The sequence below is a fragment of the Sebastes umbrosus genome, chromosome 2 (genome assembly GCF_015220745.1).
Source record: "Sebastes umbrosus isolate fSebUmb1 chromosome 2, fSebUmb1.pri, whole genome shotgun sequence".
NCBI classification, from domain to species: domain Eukaryota; kingdom Metazoa; phylum Chordata; class Actinopteri; order Perciformes; family Sebastidae; genus Sebastes; species Sebastes umbrosus.
Window position 1 is genome coordinate 2,302,421 of NC_051270.1, and position 21,785 is coordinate 2,324,205.

Genomic DNA, 21,785 nt, shown 5'->3' on the forward strand with positions numbered 1-21,785 from the left:
TGGGGTGGAGAAGAAAAGGTGGTCCTTTTCCTGTTTTTATTTCATGTCGCGGACACTGAGTTATGTTCTGCATTTGATGACCTTTGACATATCTGCAAAAAAAAACCCAAAACTTAATGGAGGAGATGAAAAATCAAAACCCGGAATCTTGTGGAGCAACCCCCTGAATCTGCACTTTAAATGGAAAATTAAGGTCCTTTTATAGTACAATTTAAGGTGTAAGCATTATCAGCCAAACATACTCAACTTGAGTACAATTACGAGTACAAGTAGCTCAAAATTGTACTTAAGCACTTGCACATACTTATACTTTCGACAACTGGTACTAATATAGTTTAGCCTTCAGTCGTCAGTGTGTATGCAAATTAAAAGATATTTTTTTGCATCTAAGTAGAAATAAATTCAAGTCATTGTTATTTAAATTGTTTATTTCAGCTTCAGTAAACATGAAGCATTTATAAAATCCCATATATTGATACTAACAGAGAAGTTCTAGTTCGTGCAGTCTGGTTTACTGTCGTCGGTGGGCTGAGCTCTGATCTGGTTGTCCGGCGGCAGCGGTTTCCCCAGATGGTGTCCAGTGGTGATGCCGTACGGCTGCGACTCTCGCTCCTCCCTCACTTTGGGCCAAAGCATGAACCCCCCCTTAAAGCTGAGGTCAAAGAGCTCACAGGGGGCAAAGGTCAAAGGCTTTTCTGCTAACAGTCCTTTTACTCGGGCTCGCCACCCGTCTAGCATCATGGTTCGCACGGCGGCGGGACAGTGAGCCGGACTCCAGAAGATCTGAGGAGCAAGAACCTGAAATCCACAGAAGTGCAGCGTGCCGTTCTGAAAGAAACAAGAGACGAATACATGAGAGAGAGACGAATTAACAACCATTCACAAACAAGTCAAGTCAATTTTATTTGTATGGCCCAAAATCACTACTTAGTACTTTGAGTAGTTTACAACTGTCTGTTAATAATAATAATGAAGTGACAGCTTAATAATTACCGGTAAATAATGCAAATATTAAAAATAATCATGAGCCAGTCAGTCATGAAAGTAACATGGTTTTTACTGCAAAATATCATTGATCATTACAGAACCGGCACATGTTGTTAACCAGCATCTAAAATACTGTTTGGAGCATCTTTTATTACGTAACATTGATCGTTTTATTGATCAGCTTCAGTGTTGTTGAAATCACAAATTAAACAGATACCATTACTTCTACTTTATAGCCACCCTAATGTCATAACGTTGTATTTAAACTGTATACGTTTATTCAGAGGCAGACATATTGAAATTTTATTTGACTGTTTATTTGATTTTTAATTAAGTTTTATTTTATTTATTTTTTATTTATTTTAATATATATTTTGTGGGAGGAACCTGAGCACCAGGATAATCCTATATCATATATACAGTATATATATATATGAGTATAGTATAGGAGTATATGAGTCTGTGTGGCTCACCTGTAGAGGCCACAGCGCGATGTTGATGTCTCCATTGATGCCATCCGGCTTGAACATCGTCTGTGTTGCTCCAGTAGTGAAAGACAACATCGCTTTCTTATCCTTCAAGGACACAAAGAAATACTATTTTTATTCAACATCAAAGTGGAGTCTGCTGTATAAACAGATAATGAGTGATAATATATGGAGGACAAAACCTGCCAAAATCACAAATAGATGAATAATTAAATAAATGACTGAAATGTATGAAGAAATGTATAAAGAAAATAATACAGAGATAAATAAGTCAGGGGAAATAAATAAGGGGTGATATGCAAAGGGAAATTCATGCATAAATATATAAATAAATAAATAAATTAACAAATGCTTAAACACAAAAATAAATACATCAATTTAAAAATAAATACAAATAAATAAAAAAATACATATATAAAAATAAATGTAAAAATAAATAGATTAATTTCCAAATTAAAAAATCTAAATACATTTATAAATACAAGTGGAAATTAAACAGAAGAGTAAATAAATAAGGGAATTAATACAAAGGTAAACAAAAAAGCTAATTAAAACAGAAATATCAATTTATGTCATATCAATTGATTAATGAGTAAATTTATTTTTAACATTATTTTTGCTACTTTTAATACCATATTTATTTATTTATTCATTTATTTATTCATTTATTTTTCATTTAGGCAGGTTCCGTCATCCATGATAATACAGCGGAACGTAGTTGAAATAATATATAATGTGTCTTCATAGGAGAAGTTATATTGCTGATAAATACTGCCCATTAATAAACACTTATAGATGTATTTAGATCTTCTTGCAGCTACATTATAATGTGTTATAAACCATTAATTAAATGTCTATGTAAATGCTAAATAAAATGGGAATGTCTATGTTTAATTAATAAACTTAATTAAAATCAATTGAATCAATATATCATGTCTGAAACATATTTAATGTATTTCCTTCATAAAAGAAAACATCACCAGAGTTTTTCATATTTTCAATATGTTAAAATCTGGATAAATAGACCTGACGTTAAGGATTCCTTTTGCTTTATCATCATGCTAACTTTATTGAATTATAATCCTAAAGAGCTGTGTTGTCCAGCTGAGAGAGACTGACCTTGAACACACCGTTATTGTACATCTTCTCCAGGGAGAAAGCGAAGCCTTGTGTGAGCACTCGGTCCATCCAGCCCTTCATGATGGCCGGCACACTGAACCAGTACAACGGAAACTGGGAGGAGACACAGAACATTTTTTATACTTTTTATACTTTATTGTTTTATTTTCTCTCAATTTCTTTCTTTCTTTGCATCATACACTCAAATTGAATCTGTGTTTTTAATTCTAACCCTCAAACCAATTCATTTTATTTATTTGAATGTAATTATTTGTAAAGACAAAAAGTCTGAGTTGGTCTAGCAATGCAAATTTTCATCAATTTAGAAGAATAGAATTAGAAGAAGGCATTGTAAAATAAATAAATAAATAAATTAATTAATTAATACATAAATAAATAAATAAATAAATAAATAAATAGCATCAAAAATCTTTTAGGCTGAACTTCAAATAAAAGATACTAGGGCAATCGATTAAAACATTTAATCTTAATTAATCGCATGATTGTCCATAGTTAATCATGATTAATCTCAAATTAATCACATTTTTTATCTGTTAAAAATGTACCTTAAAGGGAGACTTGTCAAGTATTTAATACTCTTATCAACATGGGAGTGGGTAAATATGCTGCTTTATGCAAATGTATGTATATATTTATTATTGGAAATCAATTAACAACACAAAACAATGACAAATATTGTCCAGAAACCTTCACAGGTACTCTATATTATATATCTTTAATTATGTTAAGTACCTATCTTTTATTGCTTTCTTATTCAATTAACTTTTATATTGGTTGTTTCGGTGTGCATTAGTCTCTAAATCCATTTTTAACACTCTATATTTTTGTCAATCGTCTGTCCAGCACTTTGAATTATTGCATTCGACTTGTTTGAAAGGTGCTATATAAATAAAGTTTGATTTATTGATTGATTGATAGTGAGTATTTGGGGCAGCAAGACGGTGGATGACAAAGAGCTCAGAGGAAGAAGAGATATCAGGCTCTGATAAAATACTTGTTAGTAAATACATTCAATGTTGTTTTTTTGGTATTTTAATGGGATTTGACAACAATAAGACAATTATTTTCAGCCTAATCCTTCGATAAAAAGTAAGAAACACATCTGATTGGTTGTTGGAAGCCAAGATCACTGAGGCTGTTAATGTCTGGATAACCGCCAATCTGATATTGTTTTGCTCAAAGTCTCGACACAAAGGAGAAACTACAGCGATGTGAGTGACCTCTGACCTGGAAGATGATGAACTCGGCCTCCTCTACTTTGCGCTGCTCGGCTACGATGTCTTCACTGAGGCGTTCCTCCATCCAGGCGTGCATCGTCTCCTCTCCGTACTGGAAAAGCTCTGGATTCTTCAATTCACCTGAATACAACACGCTCTGTCAGAACTTAAAGGTCCCATATTTGTAAAAAGTGAGATTTACATGTCTTTTATAATATAAAAGACATGAAGCAGGTTTAAAGGTCCCATATCGTGCTCATCTCCAGGTTCATACTTGTAATTTGGGTTTCTACTAGAACATGTTGACATGCTTTAATGTTCAAACAACACGTTATTTTCCTCGTACTGTCTGTCTGAATATACCTGTATTCACGCTCTGTCTGAAACGCTCCGTTTTAGTGCATTTCAACGGAATTGCGTTGCTAGGCAACAGTTTGGGTTCATGTTTACTTCCTGTCAGCTGATGTCATTCACATACACTGCAACAGGAAATAAACTTTAAGCTTTAACCCTGTAGTGGATCATAGTGAGGTCACCGATGATGTCGTCCTGCGTGCAGTTGGCTCTGAAGTTCATGGCGTACAGGTCGGACACGAGGACCTTGTAGCCCTGCGCCACCAGCTCCTCCGTCGCCACGTCACGCACCGCCGCGTTGAACGAACCCGGACTCTGGTGGGCGTACACGATCAGGGCCGTCTTCTGAGCTGACACACACACACACACACACACACACAGTAAGATATATATTAAAAGACAACATTTACGATACCATTTTCTAATAAATCATCTTTTATTAACAGTTCAAAGTAACAGCTTTATTAATGTTAGCAGTTACACCTTCATTTGTACTAAAAGAACCTTCATTTTTAATTTAATGTGCAAATTCAAGGGGTTTCTTCACATTTGTTGGGGTTCACCCCAGGTTTTTAGGTTAATTAATGGATAAATAAATGGTTTACAATATATTAAAAGGTGCTTATTACAGTATATTATACAATAAATCTGCCTTATTAAGGCTTTTAATGGATCATCTGCATGTTTTCAGTTAAATTATGTACATTTTAATGGAAAACAATCTGAAACCTTACAACTTTCACCTTAATGGAAAGATGATTTTAAAGTGTAAAACCCCTTAAAATGTACAAAATAATATTATTACACCTCAACTTGTACTTTAAGGCCCTGACACACCAAGCCAACGGTCTGCCGTTGGACAGTTTGGGGCCGTCGGTGAGCGTCTGTTGGTCTAGTTTTTACAGTGTGTCTCGCATCGTCGGCTCTAGTCTTTCGGAGGTTTTTCGGCCGATTCAGCATGTTGAATCGCCGGCGCTGCCCGTCGGTGAGAGAAATCACTCTGATTGAATGTTCAGCTTAAACGAATCAGTGCACGAAAAGAGAAACGGACGTGAGGAAAGCAAACCAACGAGTTAAGTCAAGAGGACAAACACAGATGGCTCTTCTCATTTGTCATCTGATCATTACAGATATTTTCACAGCGACATGGACATCTGGAATGAAGCTAAGTGGTGAGTGAGAGTGGTGTGAACATTTTTGTAATGTAAAGTAGCGGAGGTTTGTCCGTGCTGTTTACTTACACTTTCCAAAACCGTTAACCCGCGATTTACGTTCGTAGGTGACGTGAGGCGACGTGAGGCGACGTGAGGCGACGTGAGGCGACGTGAGGCGACGTGAGGCGACGTGAGGCGATGTGAGGGCACTCAACGGTCGGCCTTCGTCACTACTAGTTCTGTGACGTCTGGTTGATGCGTCTGGGCCTTTAGTAAGTCATTAATAAAGTGTAAGGAGCTGAAAATCTCTAATAAACGATAAATTCTCCAGTTTCAAGTTTAATCAAATGTGTTGAAGTGTTTTTACAAAAATACACAAAAAATCTACCGTTGTAAATGTTAATAAAATAAAAAGTACACAGTAGTGTGTGAGTATTTATATGGAGACAATAAAGTGAACTTTGAAGCTTAAATTGTTAATGAATTATATTTAGCTGCAGATATGATCCATTTTATTAATATACTGTATGTTTTCATTATGAAAACACACGTAATCTATTGCACGTCTGTCTGTTGTTGGAGAGGGATCCCTTCTCTGCTGTTTTTTCTGATCTGAATCAAAGGTCAAAGGTCAGAGGGTGTCAGGTTGTAAAGCTCTTTGAGGCAAACTTGTGATTTGTGATATTGGGCTCCATAAATAAAATGTACTTGACTTAACTGACCTGAATCCTGTGAAAAGTTTATGATTAATCTACACGTGTCATTAAATAATTTACTAACCACTCGTAAAGACATTTGTTACTTATAAAGAGTTCCTTTATTAGAAAGTCATTAGGGAGAAATAAAGCCTGAAATTAACTTCTGTTCTGTTAAATCTGTTTATTATTACATCATAACAGTAACAACATGTCATCTTTTAAAGGGAGAAAACAAGCTGTGATGTCTCCAAATAAGCTTCCAGACAGCCGGCGTCACCGGAAGAAAATCAACGCTGTGATCTTTTTTACCATGAAGGACAATAATAGAGCAGCGGGAACAATAGCGTTACTGTGTGGATCCTCCACCTGACGCAGAGCTCAATATCAAATGATACAGAGCCGTGAAACGTGTCTGACGAGGCAACTCGCTGGGCGTCAGCTGCAGATTATTGTTATATATTATCACTATACTCATACATATTCAAAAAATCTAATCTAATCTACAGATATTACAGTGTGCCATTAAAAAAAATAAAGATACTAAGATCTACAAAATCTGTGCTATTTGTTAACCAAAGATGTGAACTTACAAGACTCCTAAAACGGAGCAAAATCTGCCCAGAGTTTGGTGTCCACAATGAGTTGAATGCAGAGAAAGCAGCAGAGAAACACATTTCTATCTAGTATATAATATTATAGAATTTAAAAAAATATATATAAATTTAGCCCTTAATTTTGAAATGATTAATTGTCTTCACACTAATGATCAAAACAAGGTGCTTGGCTCTGGATTTGTGCTTGTATTTGTAATTGTTTATTAACTATGTGAACTTAAAAGGAGAAAAATTTGCCCAGAGTTTGGTTTGTCCAGAGAGAATTTCTAGATTTATAGGAAGTGAAAATAGTAAATCAGAAAAGGTGCAACACTATTATTATTATTATTATTATTATTATTATTATTATTATTATTAGTAGTAGTAATAATAATAATAATAATATTAATATTATTATGAGACAGTGTGCCATATTATAGATTTTTAAAAAGTTATGTATTTCTACACTGACACATTGAAAAAAATAAAAACAGTCAAACTTAGATATATAAAATTATTATTATTATTATGAGATGTTACAGTGTGCCTAATTATATATTCATAAAAGTTATGTATTCCTACAATGACACATTAAACATCTACAAAATCTAAATTTGTGCTATTTGATTACCGATTTACAAGGCTCCAATAATAGTGCAATATTTGCCCAGAGTTTGGTTTGTCCAGAGAGAATCAGAAACAAGTGCAACACTATTATTATTATTATTGTTATTATTATGAGACAGTAAGCCAAATTATAGATTTAAAAAAATTATGTATTCCTACATTGACACATAGAAATAAATAAAAAATGCACAAATGCCCAGAGTTTGGTTTGTCCAGAGAGAATTTCTAGATGTATAGGAAGTGAAAACAGTAAATCAGAAATTATTATTATTATTATGAGATATTACAGTGTGCCATATTATATATACATAAACTTTAAATATTCCTACAATGACACATTAAACATCTACACAATCTAAATTTGTGCTATTTGTTTACCAATTTACAAGACTCCAAAAATAGTGCAAAATTTGCCCAGAGTTTGGTTTGTCCAGAGAAAATTTCTAGATTTATAGGAAGTGAAAACAGTAAATCAGAAATGATTATTATTATTATTATTATTATGAGACAGTGTACCAAATTATTAATTAAAAAAAATATGTATTCCTACATTGACACATAAATAAATAAAAAATGCACAAAATTTGCCCAGAGTTTGGTTTGTCCAGAGAGAGAGAGAGAGAGAGAGAGATGAGTGTGAGAGCAGCAGCAGAGAACCAGTCTTCTCTTACCCATGCTGTGTTGCTGTGTGTGTCTGCTGGATCCGTCTGCACCGTAGACCTGGTTCCTGTGTGTGTCTGCTGGTTCCTGGCGGCTCTTATAGACCCTGGGGCTTTCTTTGCGTGAGAAACATGTTTCGATATCAGATGAAGCAAAATGTGTCTCAAGAGTCACGACTGACTCCACACAGGAGACTAAGAGAGAAAAAAATGTCTGCTGTCAAACTGTAGGACCGGTTTAGTGGAGTGTTTTGAAAGGGAGGAGTGTGTGTGTGTGTGTGTGTGTGTGTGTGTGTGTGTGTGTGTGTGTGTGTGTGTGTGGTGTGTGTGTGTGTGTGTGTGTGTGTGTGTGTGTGTGGTGTGTGTGTGTGTGTGTGTGTGTGTGTGTGTGTGTGTGTGTGTGGACTCACTAGTGATAAGATTGGTTTCATTTGGCCTGGAAGAGAATGTTTTGGTCACTTTCAAGGGATTATCCGGCGAGGTCATGTGGCTTAATAAACTCTTTAATCCGACTTAATTTCACCTCGTTAGAAGAGGAGAAGTGGAGGAAGGCGTCGGTTTAGTAAAGCCTGAGCTGCTCGGTCTCGTCCCCGTGTTTCATGTCACCCAACAGCCTGTTATGACTGACTGGGCGACAAAAGCTGGCAGAGTAGGAGGGAAGACCTTTGACACACTTTACAGTGGTCATAATTATATAATATAATACATATTATTATATTATATACTGTATATAATATAAATACACAAATATATAAAAGGGAAAATTAAACAGAAGAGTTAATAAATCAGGGAATTAATACAAATAATATAATATAATATAATATAATGTAAACTCCACTTTTACTCACAAATATTTAAACATCAAAGAGTGATTAAAAGCAGTTTAATTAATTATTATTATTTATATTTGCACCTCTGTTTAATATTCCCTTTTATTGATTTATGTATTATTTTTTTATCAGTTTTTGAATTTAATTATTTATTTTTCGCATTATACTTTATTTATTTATTTTTTATACTATGAAAAGAAATAAAAAAGAAATAAAAAAGAAATGAATAAGTAAAAAAGAAAGCAAAAATAAATAAATAAATAATTAAAAAAATAAATAACAAATGCAAAAATAATAAATGTAAAAATTCATAAAAATAAATTAATTACTAAATAAAAAGAAAAATTAAACAGAGGAGTAAATAAATAAGGGTGTTAATACAAATAATATAATAAAATATAATATAATACAATAATGGTAATATTTTGAGGAGGAGAAACTCCACTTTTACTCATAAATATTTAAACATAAAAGAGCGATTAAAAGCAGTTTAATTAATTATTATTATTATTTATCTTTGTACTTCTGCTTGATATTGTTATATTAATATATATTTATCAATTTTTAAATGTATTATTTATTTATGTATTTTTTGCATTCATTTTTTTTATTTATTTTATACTATAAAAATAAATAATAAAAAAATAAAAAAATAAATGAATAAGTAAAAAATGGAAGCAAAAATAAATAAATAATAAATGCAAAAATAAATAAATAATAAATGCAAAAATAAATAAATAAATGTAAAAAATCATAAAATTAAACACATAAATAAATAAAAAAGGAAATTAAACAGAAGAGTAAATAAAAGGGGATTAATGCAAAGATAAATTAATAAAGTAGCAAATTAAAAAAATCGATTTATGTCACATTTTATCAATTCATTTATGTTTACATTTATTTTTAATATTATTTTTGCTACATTTGCTGATTTATTCTTTTCACTCTATCATAACGTGTTTTCTGTTTCAGGCTGTCTGAAACGTGAGGCAGAGAATCTGAAGTGCATTTAGGTTTCTAAATATGCAGCATGTGTGGGTTTAATTGATTAAAGCCCTGCAGGTACATTTTGAACACAGCTTATATTTACTTTCAATAAGAAATGAATTAAAATACAGTATGTGTCCAAACTGCAGCTGACGTGCTCTCAGTCTGATATCCGGCGGTGGATCAGACACGCCTGCAGCGTCTCAGACACGACAGACTGGAATGTGACAGGAATGTTACCTGAACACTTTCTGTCACCTGCTGATCGCTTGACTGAGCCTCAGACCAGAGACATGCTCAGATTACCTGCCTGAAGGGAATTGCTTCAGATGCTCTGCCTACAGGTCCGAGGTCACTACTGTATGTAACTGTGTGCATCAACAGACCAAGTGAGGCAACTGTATTTATACAGGCAGTAGCGGAAGAAGTATCTAGTTCCTTTACTAAGTAAAAGTACCAATGCACTAATGTAAAAATACTAGGGCTGTGTATTAGCAAGAATCTGGTAATACAATACGTATCATGATACAGGTGTTACGATACAGTCGTTTATTAATTAAACGATTAATCACACATTTTTTATTTGTTCTAAATGTACCTTAAAGGGAGATTTGTCAAGTATTTAATACTCTTATCAACATGGGAGTTGACAAATATGTTGCTTTATGTAAATGTATGTATATATTTATTATTGTAAATCAATTAACAACACAAAACAATGACAGATATTGTCCAGAAACCCTCACAGGTACTGCCTTTAGCATAAAACAATATGCTCCAATCATAACATGGCAAACTGCAGCCCAACAGGCAACAACAGCTGTCAGTGTGTCAGTGTGCTGACTTGACTATGACTTGCCCCCAAACTGCATGTGATTATCATAAAGTGGGCATGTCTGTAAAGGGGAGACTCGTGGGTACCCATAGAACCCATTTACATTCACTGATCTGGAGGTCAGAGGTCAAGGGACCGCTTTGAAAATGGACATGACAGTTTTTCCTCGTCAAAATTTAGCGGAACTTTGGAGCGTTATTTAACCTCCTTCACGACAAGCTAGTATGACATGGTTGGTACTGATGGATTCCTTAGGTTTTCTAGTTTCATATGATATCAGTGTCTTCAATCTAGCTTTAAAACCACGAAAGACTGATTGCGTTAATGGGGCAGGTAGGTAGGTACGGACCTGAAGGACTCAGGTTCAGGCCGAAGAGGCTAAAAGGTAAAGAGGGCTAAATGGAGAATGAGGAACAGGTGATCAGGTGGATGTAAGAGTCTGAGTCCATCTGGTGGATGGATGGAGAATGACAAGTCTGGAGAGTTCCTGTGGAATGCTTAGAGCTGGAGGAGTGAAATAAAAACAAGTGAGGAGGCTGTCGTGACAATAAGAGAGAAAAGACTCAGATTGATTCCTTTTCTTTGCTTTTATGTGAAATATTGAGGTTTAGAGGGTAATTCACTCTTTGTGGAACTGATAACAAGTCAGACAGACATCTGAAACGTGACAAGTAGCCACAGATTTGATCTTTAACAAGGCATTTTATTTTATAAACTTATTGTAGTAACTCACGGGAGGCTTCTTGATGACAAGGTTACAGCATTTCTCTGCATTATTGCAGCATGAACTGTTTATGTTCCTCTAAGATAATGTGCCTCTCAACTAGCAACAACCTCAATGTCACAGTGTCACCTAGTGGACTGTGGAGGGAGCCTGCCAAAATAAAAATAAAATAAATAAATAAATAAATGACTAGATAAATAAATGAATGTCATTAAATATAGCAAAAATATTATTTAAAATAAATAGCCATTAAGTAATTGATAAAATGTGACATAAATTGATATTTCTGTTTTAATTTGCTTCTGTATTTATTTATCTTTGTATTAACTCCCTTATTTATTTACTCTTCTGTTTAATTTCCCCTTATTTATTCATGTATTTATTTGTATTATTTTTAAAATTTAATTATTTATTTTTGCATTTATTCTTTATTTATTTATGTACTTCTGCATTATTTTTTAAATTTATTTTATACTATAAAATAAATAAAAAATAAATGCAAAAATAAATAAATAAATGTAAAAAATAATCAAATAAATAAATAAAAGGGTAATTCAACAGAAGAGTAAATAAATAAGGGAATTAATACAAAGATAAATAAATAAATAAGCAAATTAAAACAGATATATCAATTTATGTAACATTTTATCAATTAATTAATGGTTACATTATTTTTAATATTATTTTTAATACATTTGCTGATTTATTCTTTTCACTTTATCATAACGTCTTAATCGCTTCATAATTTTTTTCTGTTTCAGGCTTTCTGAAACGTGAGGCAGAAAATTTGCATATATAATAATAACATAATATGCAGCATGTGTGTGTTTAATTGATTGAAGCTCTGCAGGTACATTTTTAACATAGCTTATATTTACTTTATAATAAATAAATTAAAACGTGTGTTCAAACAGCAGCAGCTGACATGCTATCATGTATAACAGACTGTTGCTATGTGTAAAAGACCGTTGCTATGTATAACAGACCGTTGCTATGTGTAAAAGACCGTTGCTATGTATAGCAGACCGTTGCTATGGGCGCAGCTCTGATGTCGGACTCTGGAGGGTCGTTTTTGTGTCAAATTATTGATTTCTTCAGTAAGTAGCCGTGTAATAAGCGGGATAATGTACAGCTAGCAGGTTATTGTTGTGAAAGAATCCCCTTCACGGTGATGCCGCAAAGTATTTAGTAACTAAAATCAAATAAATGTAGTGGGCTAAAAAGTACATTATCTATGTGTATTTATTTTCAACTGCATTTCCCTTCCAGAGATCAATAAAGTTTTATCTAATCTCATTAGTCACCTGATTGTTTCCTGTCGTCGCCTGCACTCACTCAGGGTTAATTATGTGCAGATGAAGCTGTTTTCCTGAGGCTGAACATGTGTGTCCTTCCTGCCTGTTTCCGGTTCATGCACCTCGGTTGTGACAGTTTTGTTTTTCAGCGAGCCCTTTCAGAGAGAGAGACACGCTGAGAGTACACAGCAGAAAGTCTGATCCCGCCGTGTTCCTGGATCTCATTATTTCCCTCCAACGTCACTGTTTCCCTCATAAACTCTTATTCAAAGTGAAAACTGAGCCGCTGTCACAGTTGGTGTGTTTTATTCTGGATCTCTGTCACCTAGTTCACGAATAACATCTGCATTAGAGTTGAAAAGGGTCGCTTAGATAAGGGAAGTTATCTAACAATATAAATTGTATATAGTGCTCTCCTCCCTATACATGTATAGGCTCTCTATAGTATCTATCGAATGGCGTTAAGCAGGGCATTAAAGCTTGCCCGCTCGCCCCTGGCAAGTAAACTCCGGACAAGTGGAATGCCTCATGCACTTGTCCAGTCGGGCAAGTGAAAAAATAAACGTGATCTTTATTAGGGATGCCCTGATATTCTGTAAAAAATATGGGATCGGGAGATCGGCATTAATGCTTTTGTTGGAGTGTCCAGAGTATGCTCCGCCGCTCTGAGAGAGAGGCACTCTGAATAACTGAACGGTAACGTTAACGCTCCAACAGCGCTCCGAATTTACCAACGGTCCAGTTTGTGCCTTTGCTGCTCCGAGTGACTTTTTACGAGCGCTCCGATAGCGTGAAGCTACGTTGTGAACTACAAATTTGTGTTGAAATCGGCAGCTAGTTAATGTTAGCTGTTGTTAGTTGTTAGTTGTTAGCTGTTAGCAGCCGGTAGGCAGCGCAGTCCACACACGGAAGACGTTTGCCTGACAAAACGGGATTATTTGAACACAAACCACGATCTTTTCCTAAACCAAACCAAGTAGGTTTGTTTTCTTAAACCTGTTAGAAGGGGCTTTCTGTCAGAAATCACTGAAAGCAAACTTCTCTTATATAAATAAAGCTTTATCCACACAGGGAACGTCAGGAGCGCGTGTCGGCCGCCCCGCTGAATGGCTGCGTGATTCACGCCACCTGCGTTTCTGCTGCGTGTCTGCTGCGGTTAGCCCTTTCTTTCTACATAGAGTTTGCCTTTCATAATGGCCATTTCATTTCATTATAAATATCATTTTTATTTATTTTAGACAGAGAAAGGTTAAGAAACGTGTGATAATTTGTGAATAACAGTAATAATCCACCATTAAAACCCCGTACTCTATTCATTCATGGAGCTCTCCAAGTCACTGCATGTTCTACAACACTGTCCTGCACTATTATTTCAGAATAAAAGCCTTGTGTTAACAAATTAAGGAATTCTGTCCACAGGAAAAAAAACGCTTGAGGGCTTTTATTTTGAAAAGAAAGCAGGAAGTGTTGATTTAAAAATAAATCTTTACTTTTTTTCATATCCGAAACATATTCTACAGATAAAGACATCGAAAGCGTAGTAATGTTGATAGTATGATGTCAATATGCTGTCAAAAGATCACTTTCATTGTCTGATGCTGTGAACCGCACGGCTCGCGTTAAAAATAGGCGAGACCTGGAATCTCTAGAGGAGACGCAGCTGACACGTAGCCGGCAGTGTGGCTGCTCTAACCTGCTAACACGGACGCCGACATAAAAACAACAGGTTACGCAGCCGCCACGCGCTTTTCACGCGGGCAGTCTGGACAAGCCGTAAGGCGCCAAAACAACTAGCGTTAGCGGATGTTCCATTGGGTTACATTATAGTGCGTTCAATCTGTGCTCAGTAAAAATTAGGTGAAAGTAAATTATGACGCTATAATGATGTGCTCAAATGTAATCTTGTAAAATGTAGTTTTTGGAGAGAAACTTGAATAAATCCAGTTGATTGAAGGAGATGTTTTCACAGCAATATAAAAAAGAGAAGAAATGATGACGTGTTTAACTTCCTAACACTAGCTCTAAGCAGATTATAATAATGCATACTTCAAGCTTCAAGGCCGTTTGAATGCATTTAACATAAATGTCAGTATATGGGTGCTCTACAGTTGTAGCGTCGGCCCATTCGACCACGGAGAGGAGAGTGACGGCCGACTAGCGCCACGTTACCGCAATACGATAACGTTTCCTGCTAACTGTTTCTGACTTTTTTTCTGACATATTTCAGACATTTTTCAGACTTTTATTCAGATGTATATCGGCCTTTTGTTTGATCAGATTTTGGCCTTTTTTGGCCTTTTTTCAGACATATTACGGCCCTTTTTTGGGATATTTTTGGACATTTCTGACTTTTTCGGCCTTTGTTCTGACTTATTTTTTGGACATATTTTGGCCTTTTTTGATGTTAGCATGCAGCTTTAGCCGTGATGTCTAGCTCTGCTTTTCCTGTCAATGTGTGAAACCCAAAGTGTTTCCATCCTTTACTGGATGTGTAGTGTTTACCACGCTGGATTTAACATGTGAGGCTGCAGGTCGTATCCACGTGGACTAATTTTCGCCGTTTTCTACTTTAACGTTTCGGCTTGCTGTGGTTTGTTTTGGTTGACGAATACGGAACAAATATGACGTCATGTTAATCAGACTATAACAATAAAAGCGGTAACTTCCTTCTACCTCCACATAGACTCAAATGAACAAATATATCGATTCTGGCATCGCGATACATAGGTGAATCGATTCTTTTCCCCACCCCTTTAATGTAGTAAATTAAAAAGTGCAATATTTAGCTCTGAGATGTAGAGGAGTCAATATAAAACCTCAATGAAAACAGTTGTAATGTTTGATGGGTTGAAATGAAAAAGCTGAGTAATAAATGACCTTTACTTGAAACGTCTCAGTGATGGAGAATTCAAAGGTGTGGTTAACTAAACCACAGTTCACCGTAAAAAAACAGGAACATGTCAGGATTCATCCAATAGGTCTGGACTCTGTGAGTCACGGTGTCAATAATGTATGACTGCATCTGTTGTCATTTCCACAGGCTATATTTTATATTAAAGGTTATGTTTCATTGTTTACTCGTGATTACTTCTTGATCTGCAGCTGAACTGCACAGATAAGAGCTAAAGCTGAGAAATGTTAACGAGGTGACTAACATATGGAAGCTCCGGTGTTCTCCAGTTTTTGTTTCTGTGCAACAAAAAAAAGGTCTGGAAAAAAAGAAACACCAAGACAAGCATAAACAAACTCGGACTTACACGTAATTATGGTGCCTTCAAATGAGGAAATGAGTTTACGGTGTTCTTGAGAAGAGTTTATATGAAAACCCTCCTCGAGAACACGGTAAACACCACCCCGTTATTATTATTATTATTAATAAGATCAAATAACACAAGATAATCCTTTACATTTTATTACTTTTTATTAAGATAAGATGACGTAAAATTAGGTAAATCTCAATCCCGTCTCTCTCTCTGACTCATTTCCTTTTCCCCATTAAAGCCCAGGTGTCCAGTCAGAGTCTTGTTATGGTGATTTTCCTCCCTTCTGCAGTCTATTTATGTTTCTTTGTTATGACCGATGTTTGTATTCGGAAGTATCCCCTTCCTTTCTGCTCTCCCTCACGTCGTTTCTGCCATACAGGATCTCCATTCCTTTCCTCCTAATCACCTTTCCCCTCTCCTTTCCCAAGTGGAACTGGTATTTCCCTTTGGAATGAACTTTTAGTTTATCAGTGGGGTTGGCAACCTTTACTATCAAAAGAGTCATTTTAGGCAAAAAAAAAAGAAAATCTGTCTGGAGCTGCAAAACATTTGATCATTGTGATAAAGGTAACACAGTTTATAGTCTAGGTATATAGTATATAAGTCTAATGCAGTGAGGGCCAAAGAGACAATGTACTATGGAGTATTAGGGCCACATTGAGGGGAAACACATCTGAGATTTATAGAATAAAGTCATAATATTACGAGAATCAAGTCCTAACTTTGCGAGAAAAAAAGTCGTAATATTTCGAGAATCAAGTCCTAACTTTGCGAGAAAAAAAGTCATATTACGAGAAAAAAGTCGTAATATTACTAGAATAAAGTCTTAGATTTACGAGAAAAAAGTAGTAATGTTACAAGAATAAAGTCATGATATTATGAGAATAAAGTCATAATGTGAAAAATTCACATTATTATGAGAATAAAGTCATAACTTTACGAGAAAAAAAGAAAATAACACGTAAAATTACTACTTTATAATATTATCACCTTATTCTCATAAAACTACGACCTTTTTTCTTGAAAACCTATGACTTTATTTTCATAATATTAAGATTTATTTTTTCCCTCAGTGCGGCCCTAATACTCCTAATAATGAGTAGATCTTCCCTATGTTGGATTTATTATGTACAAAAGTGCTTACAATGACCTACAATAACCTGATTGTTGGATTTGTTGTGTGTGAAGTGTTTGCGAGAACAGGGAGGATGGCATGCTCTGTTCTTTTTGCAAGATCAAGGAGAGAAAGGAGTCAGAAGGAGAAACAAAGAAGAAGATATGCAGCAAAAACATCACGTGCCATAAGCTCATGACTATTGATATTGTGTAAACCATAAAAACGCTGGATCAGGGATGGCTCGGGGTTCAGACTTCGCGAACTGACCCATGCACTGTATGTTGTCAGGGACACGTAGGTTGGATCCAGATATCTGTAAACTCTTTTATTTTTACTTATGCAACATTAATTGTTCGGAATAAATTGTATTATTATGCTTTAACCCGTCTGTTTGGAAAATCTCTTTGTCACACAAGATTAACCAGCACGTAACTGGGCCTTGACCTCTCGGAGGTAGAAGGCCAGTTCCTTCACCTAACAGCGTTTGTTGACTGTTTGCTTTCCAGAACAGCTTTTGAATCTGTGCACATCACCACTCTGTCAGGTCTCACCTCTTCAACCCGCTGTAATGCAATAATGGTTGGCACTATTTCTGCTGTATTTTCCGATAGCTGATCTGAAAGTCTTTTGACAACAGATATTTTAAACTCGGGGAATATAAACACCAACTCACACACACTGTTTATTCTTAAAACCATCTGTACGGCAGCGTTGTTCTCACAACTTAACCACTTGAACGCCAAGCATATTGTGTACACGACTTCTGAGGTCTTTTTTCTCTGGAAAAAAAAATAATAAAGTGGATGTTTAAGTGAAGATTAGTGGGAAAAGTGGGGGAAAATTCCATAATAACCTTTCAGCATATTGTAATTCAAGTGTTTATGAGAGAAAACTAGACTTCTGCTCCTCCGGATGACTCTGTTTTCAGGCTTTAGAACATCTACCGAGAGCGGACGCTACTCCGCCAAGAGCCAGGTACTTTTCCAGACGGAAGTCGAGCCATTTATCATTGCAGATGTCGTTAGGGGCAGCGGAGGACACCGGAGGACACAGAGGAACATGATTTCTTTCAGTTTACCTGTCTCATGTACTACTGTCAGGATATAGTGAACGTTTTATAAAAAATGAACCTATTTCTGGATTAATATTTTACTGCTGCATTAATGTGTATGTTGCATTTTAAGAGTTTATTTAGCTTCAGAAGGATTTCCTCAACACATAAAGGAAACACTTCATCCTTCAGTTCATCACAAACACATCTAGAGAACTAAAGCTGTCAGAAATGTGTATTAAAGTACAGCACTTGAGTAAATGGACTTAGTTACAGCTGCGTGTTTCACCTGAGTAGCATCAGGTGGTGACATGTTGAGTCACTGAGCTCATCCTGGCAGTCTAAATACAGGCGGCACTCATTTATAGTGAGGAGGAGGAGATCGCCGTGACGATGCATCACCCCACTGACATGATGGATTGTTTCTGCCACCTGGAGGAATGTCTGCTATGTGACCCGGATCACCGTCCAGGAAGTGTTGGGGTTAAGATTTGTTTTTACTTTTACAGTTTCAGTCATTCATTTACACTAAACTATGTCCTCTTACCCCTCAACTCCTCAGCATTGATAAAAAACAATCATTTACATGTTTTCATTTACAAATAATTCCCCTAAAAAGACGCTTAAACTGATCATCAATCAAATAAAATGCAGTAAAAGACAGAGCTCTGTGTCGTAAAGATAGAAATACATTTTTTTTACACAAAATATAATTTATCAAAAAGATTATTTTATGCAGCAATTTGCTTTTTGTATACTAACATTATCATGGAAAGCATGATAACCAGTTAAATTATAATTTATTCTTTGCTAGATTATATAAATGTATATGAAGAAAATTATATTTGTATTACTTTTATACTACTTTTACTCATTGTTGTACATCTCCGCACATTTTATCACCTGTTTCCAAGCTGTCTAACCGTCACAGTATATATACCGTATATATACGGTATATATATATATATATACCGTATATATATCTGTATATAAGCTACTACAAGAAACTTTCGTTTTGTGTTGATTTTGGCAGTCCCTGTGGACAAAAGCGTTGGTGGTGTTTCCCCAAAATGCCAGTGCTAATTTTTGGTCCCAGTCCAGCCCTGCAATGTGCTATAGTTTAATTTCTGAGCTGTAACAGCAGTACAAGATGCTGATGTAACTGTGGGAAATCCCCTCCACTACCCAGCATTTATCTGTCTGGCTTCATGCGAAGGTGCTGTAAGACGGGTCTGAAATCTACCTGTGAGTGTTTTTTTTTGTATTAGCCATGTTAGCAGCGTGTCTCTGTTTAGGGCAATATAGAGAATATATTTCTGTTAGTAAACAGCGTGACGTATTTTGTGAGCGGAGCGTTATGTGAAAGCAGAAAAATTCTCTGAACACGTTAGTTAATGCTGGCTAACAAGTACTGTTGTTTTTTAACAATGACTGATGAAAATCCTTACCAAAAAGAAGTTTATTCAAGTGTACTATTAGTATACTTCTTTTAAACTTAAAATAAGAGCATATACTTTCAGTTTACTTTTTATGTACTTATCAGCGATATACTTAACAAAAGTATACTTGGCTCATACTGACAAGTATACAGAAAAGTCTAACTATACTTGGCTCATACTGACAAGTATACAGAAAAGTCTAACTATACTTGGCTCATAATGACAAGTATACAGAAAAGTCTAAGTATACTTGGCTCATACTGACAAGTATACAGAAAAGTCTAACTATACTTGGCTCATACTGACAAGTATACAGAAAAGTCTAACTATACTTGGCTCATACTGACAAGTATACAGAAAAGTCTAACTATACTTGGCTCATACTGACAAGTATACAGAAAAGTCTAACTATACTTGGCTCATAATGACAAGTATACAGAAAAGTCTAACTATACTTGGCTCATACTGACAAGTATACAGAAAAGTCTAACTATACTTGGCTCATAATGACAAGTATACAGAAAAGTCTAAGTATACTTGACGCATACTGACAAGTATACAGAAAAGTCTAAGTATACAGAAAAGTATACTTGATGCATAATGACAAGTATACTGAAAAGTCTAAGTATACTTGACGCATACTGACAAGCATACAGAAAAGTCTAAGTATACTTGACGCAAACTGAGAAGTATACAGAAAAGTCTAAGTATACTTGACGCATACTGATGCAGTTGCTGAATCTGTCTTTATTTTGGATCGACGACGGTTAGTTTAAATGTTTCTCGGTAGTTTCCAGAGGTGGCGAGTCGCGGTAGACGTCCCTGATTTTCATAACGTAGCCTAGACCTCAACTGTATGCAAATGAGGAGCAGCAAGTATACAGAAAAGTATACAGAAAAATATACAACGTGACGTCCTGTCTCTCAAATTGCCCCGCCACGCTATACCAGAAAATAATGCACAGCATGCTTACACAGCGTGGAAAGAACAGAGGCCGTGGACACGTACCGTAAGTGTTGTGCATATGACGAATAAAGAAACTTGAACTTCATGTTTACATCTAGCGCCACCGTGATTAGGGAATTAGGTCGTTGCAGCAGCACAAGGACAGAAATAAAAAGTAAAAGAATAGAATAAAATTAGACAACACAACAACAATTGCACGGTGGTGTGACTAATAGCAGTATTGTACACTGACGTAGGGATTAAGTCATGAACATGAGAGAGCCTGTAAATCTATAAGTGACTAAGCTTGTTCTGTGTTTCTAAAAACAGGCTGCAGGACTTTTATATCTCTTCTCTTGAGAAGGGGAGGAGATACTAAAGAAGAAATGTGTGTCGTCACGCTTGTGTAAGATGCTCTGGCTATGGGTCTTGGTATTATTCACTCAATACCAAGTATTGAGTGAATAAATACACATACTTTTCAGAAGTTGGACTTTTCTTTATTGTAAATCCTTTTTTTGGTTGATCTTATGAAATATTCTAACATTACGAGATACCTTTTTCTTTCTTTTTTGAGCTGTAGGCTGTAATTATCAAAATTAAAATGAAAAAATGCTTGAAAATTTTTAGTTTATGTGTAATGAGTCTAGAATATATACAATTTTCACTTTCTTAAATAACTGACGTAGAATATTGAACTTTTTCGCAATATTCAAATTTTTTGAGCTGCACCTGTACATACACATACATACGTACACACATACATATATATATATACATATACACATACATATATACATACATACCTACACACACGTACATCAAACAGAAGAAAGCTTTCTATCCAGGGAAATTAAAAATGTTTAGTTAAGAAGACTGGTATAGACTGAAACATATAAAGAAGTTTGGGCAATAAGTTCATCTTTATAGCGTTAATTCTACCTGCCAGAGATAAGGGTAGCAGATCCCAATGATTAATATCCTCCTTTAGAGAGGACAGGAAAGGAGGGAAATTTACTGAGAAGAGGTCTTTAAAATTGTATGTGACCCACACACCAAGATATTTAATTTTGTCCGTCCACACTTTAAACGGCACTGTACGAATAAACAGGGAGTCTCTTGCTGCCAAATTTATGGGCATCAATTCACTTTTTTGTGTATTTACTTTGTAGCCAGAAACTTTGCCAAATTCAATTAAGAGATTAAAAGCTACAGGAAGAGAGGAGGGTGGGTCAGACAGATAGAGTAGCATATCGTCTGCGTATAGCGAGACGTTATGTTCCAACCCTGCCCTTGTAATACCTTTAATATCCTTATTGCTATGCAAAGCTGTAGCCAACAGCTCAATCCTAATCGCAAAAAGAAGGGGGGACAGAGGACA

The 21,785-nt window shown here is 35.3% G+C and overlaps 1 protein-coding gene across 2 annotated transcripts; it reads right to left on the reverse strand.

Moving 5' to 3' along the window:
* Window positions 1–410: 410 nt before the first annotated feature.
* On the reverse strand, window positions 411–8,136 carry nqo1 (NAD(P)H dehydrogenase, quinone 1). Of its 2 annotated transcripts, none has more exons than XM_037792934.1 (6): window positions 7,930–8,136; window positions 4,369–4,531; window positions 3,843–3,973; window positions 2,595–2,708; window positions 1,461–1,562; window positions 411–828 (listed from the first exon to the last, which is right to left on the reverse strand). In XM_037792934.1, exons 2-6 carry the CDS (start codon window positions 4,406–4,408, stop codon window positions 493–495), a joined length of 723 nt encoding a protein of 240 aa, XP_037648862.1. In that variant the 5' UTR covers window positions 4,409–4,531; window positions 7,930–8,136; the 3' UTR covers window positions 411–492. The 2 variants fall into 2 exon arrangements, with proteins under 2 accessions (XP_037648862.1, XP_037648853.1); XM_037792925.1 differs by having other exon boundaries at window positions 4,369–4,536.
* Window positions 8,137–21,785: the final 13,649 nt, after the last annotated feature.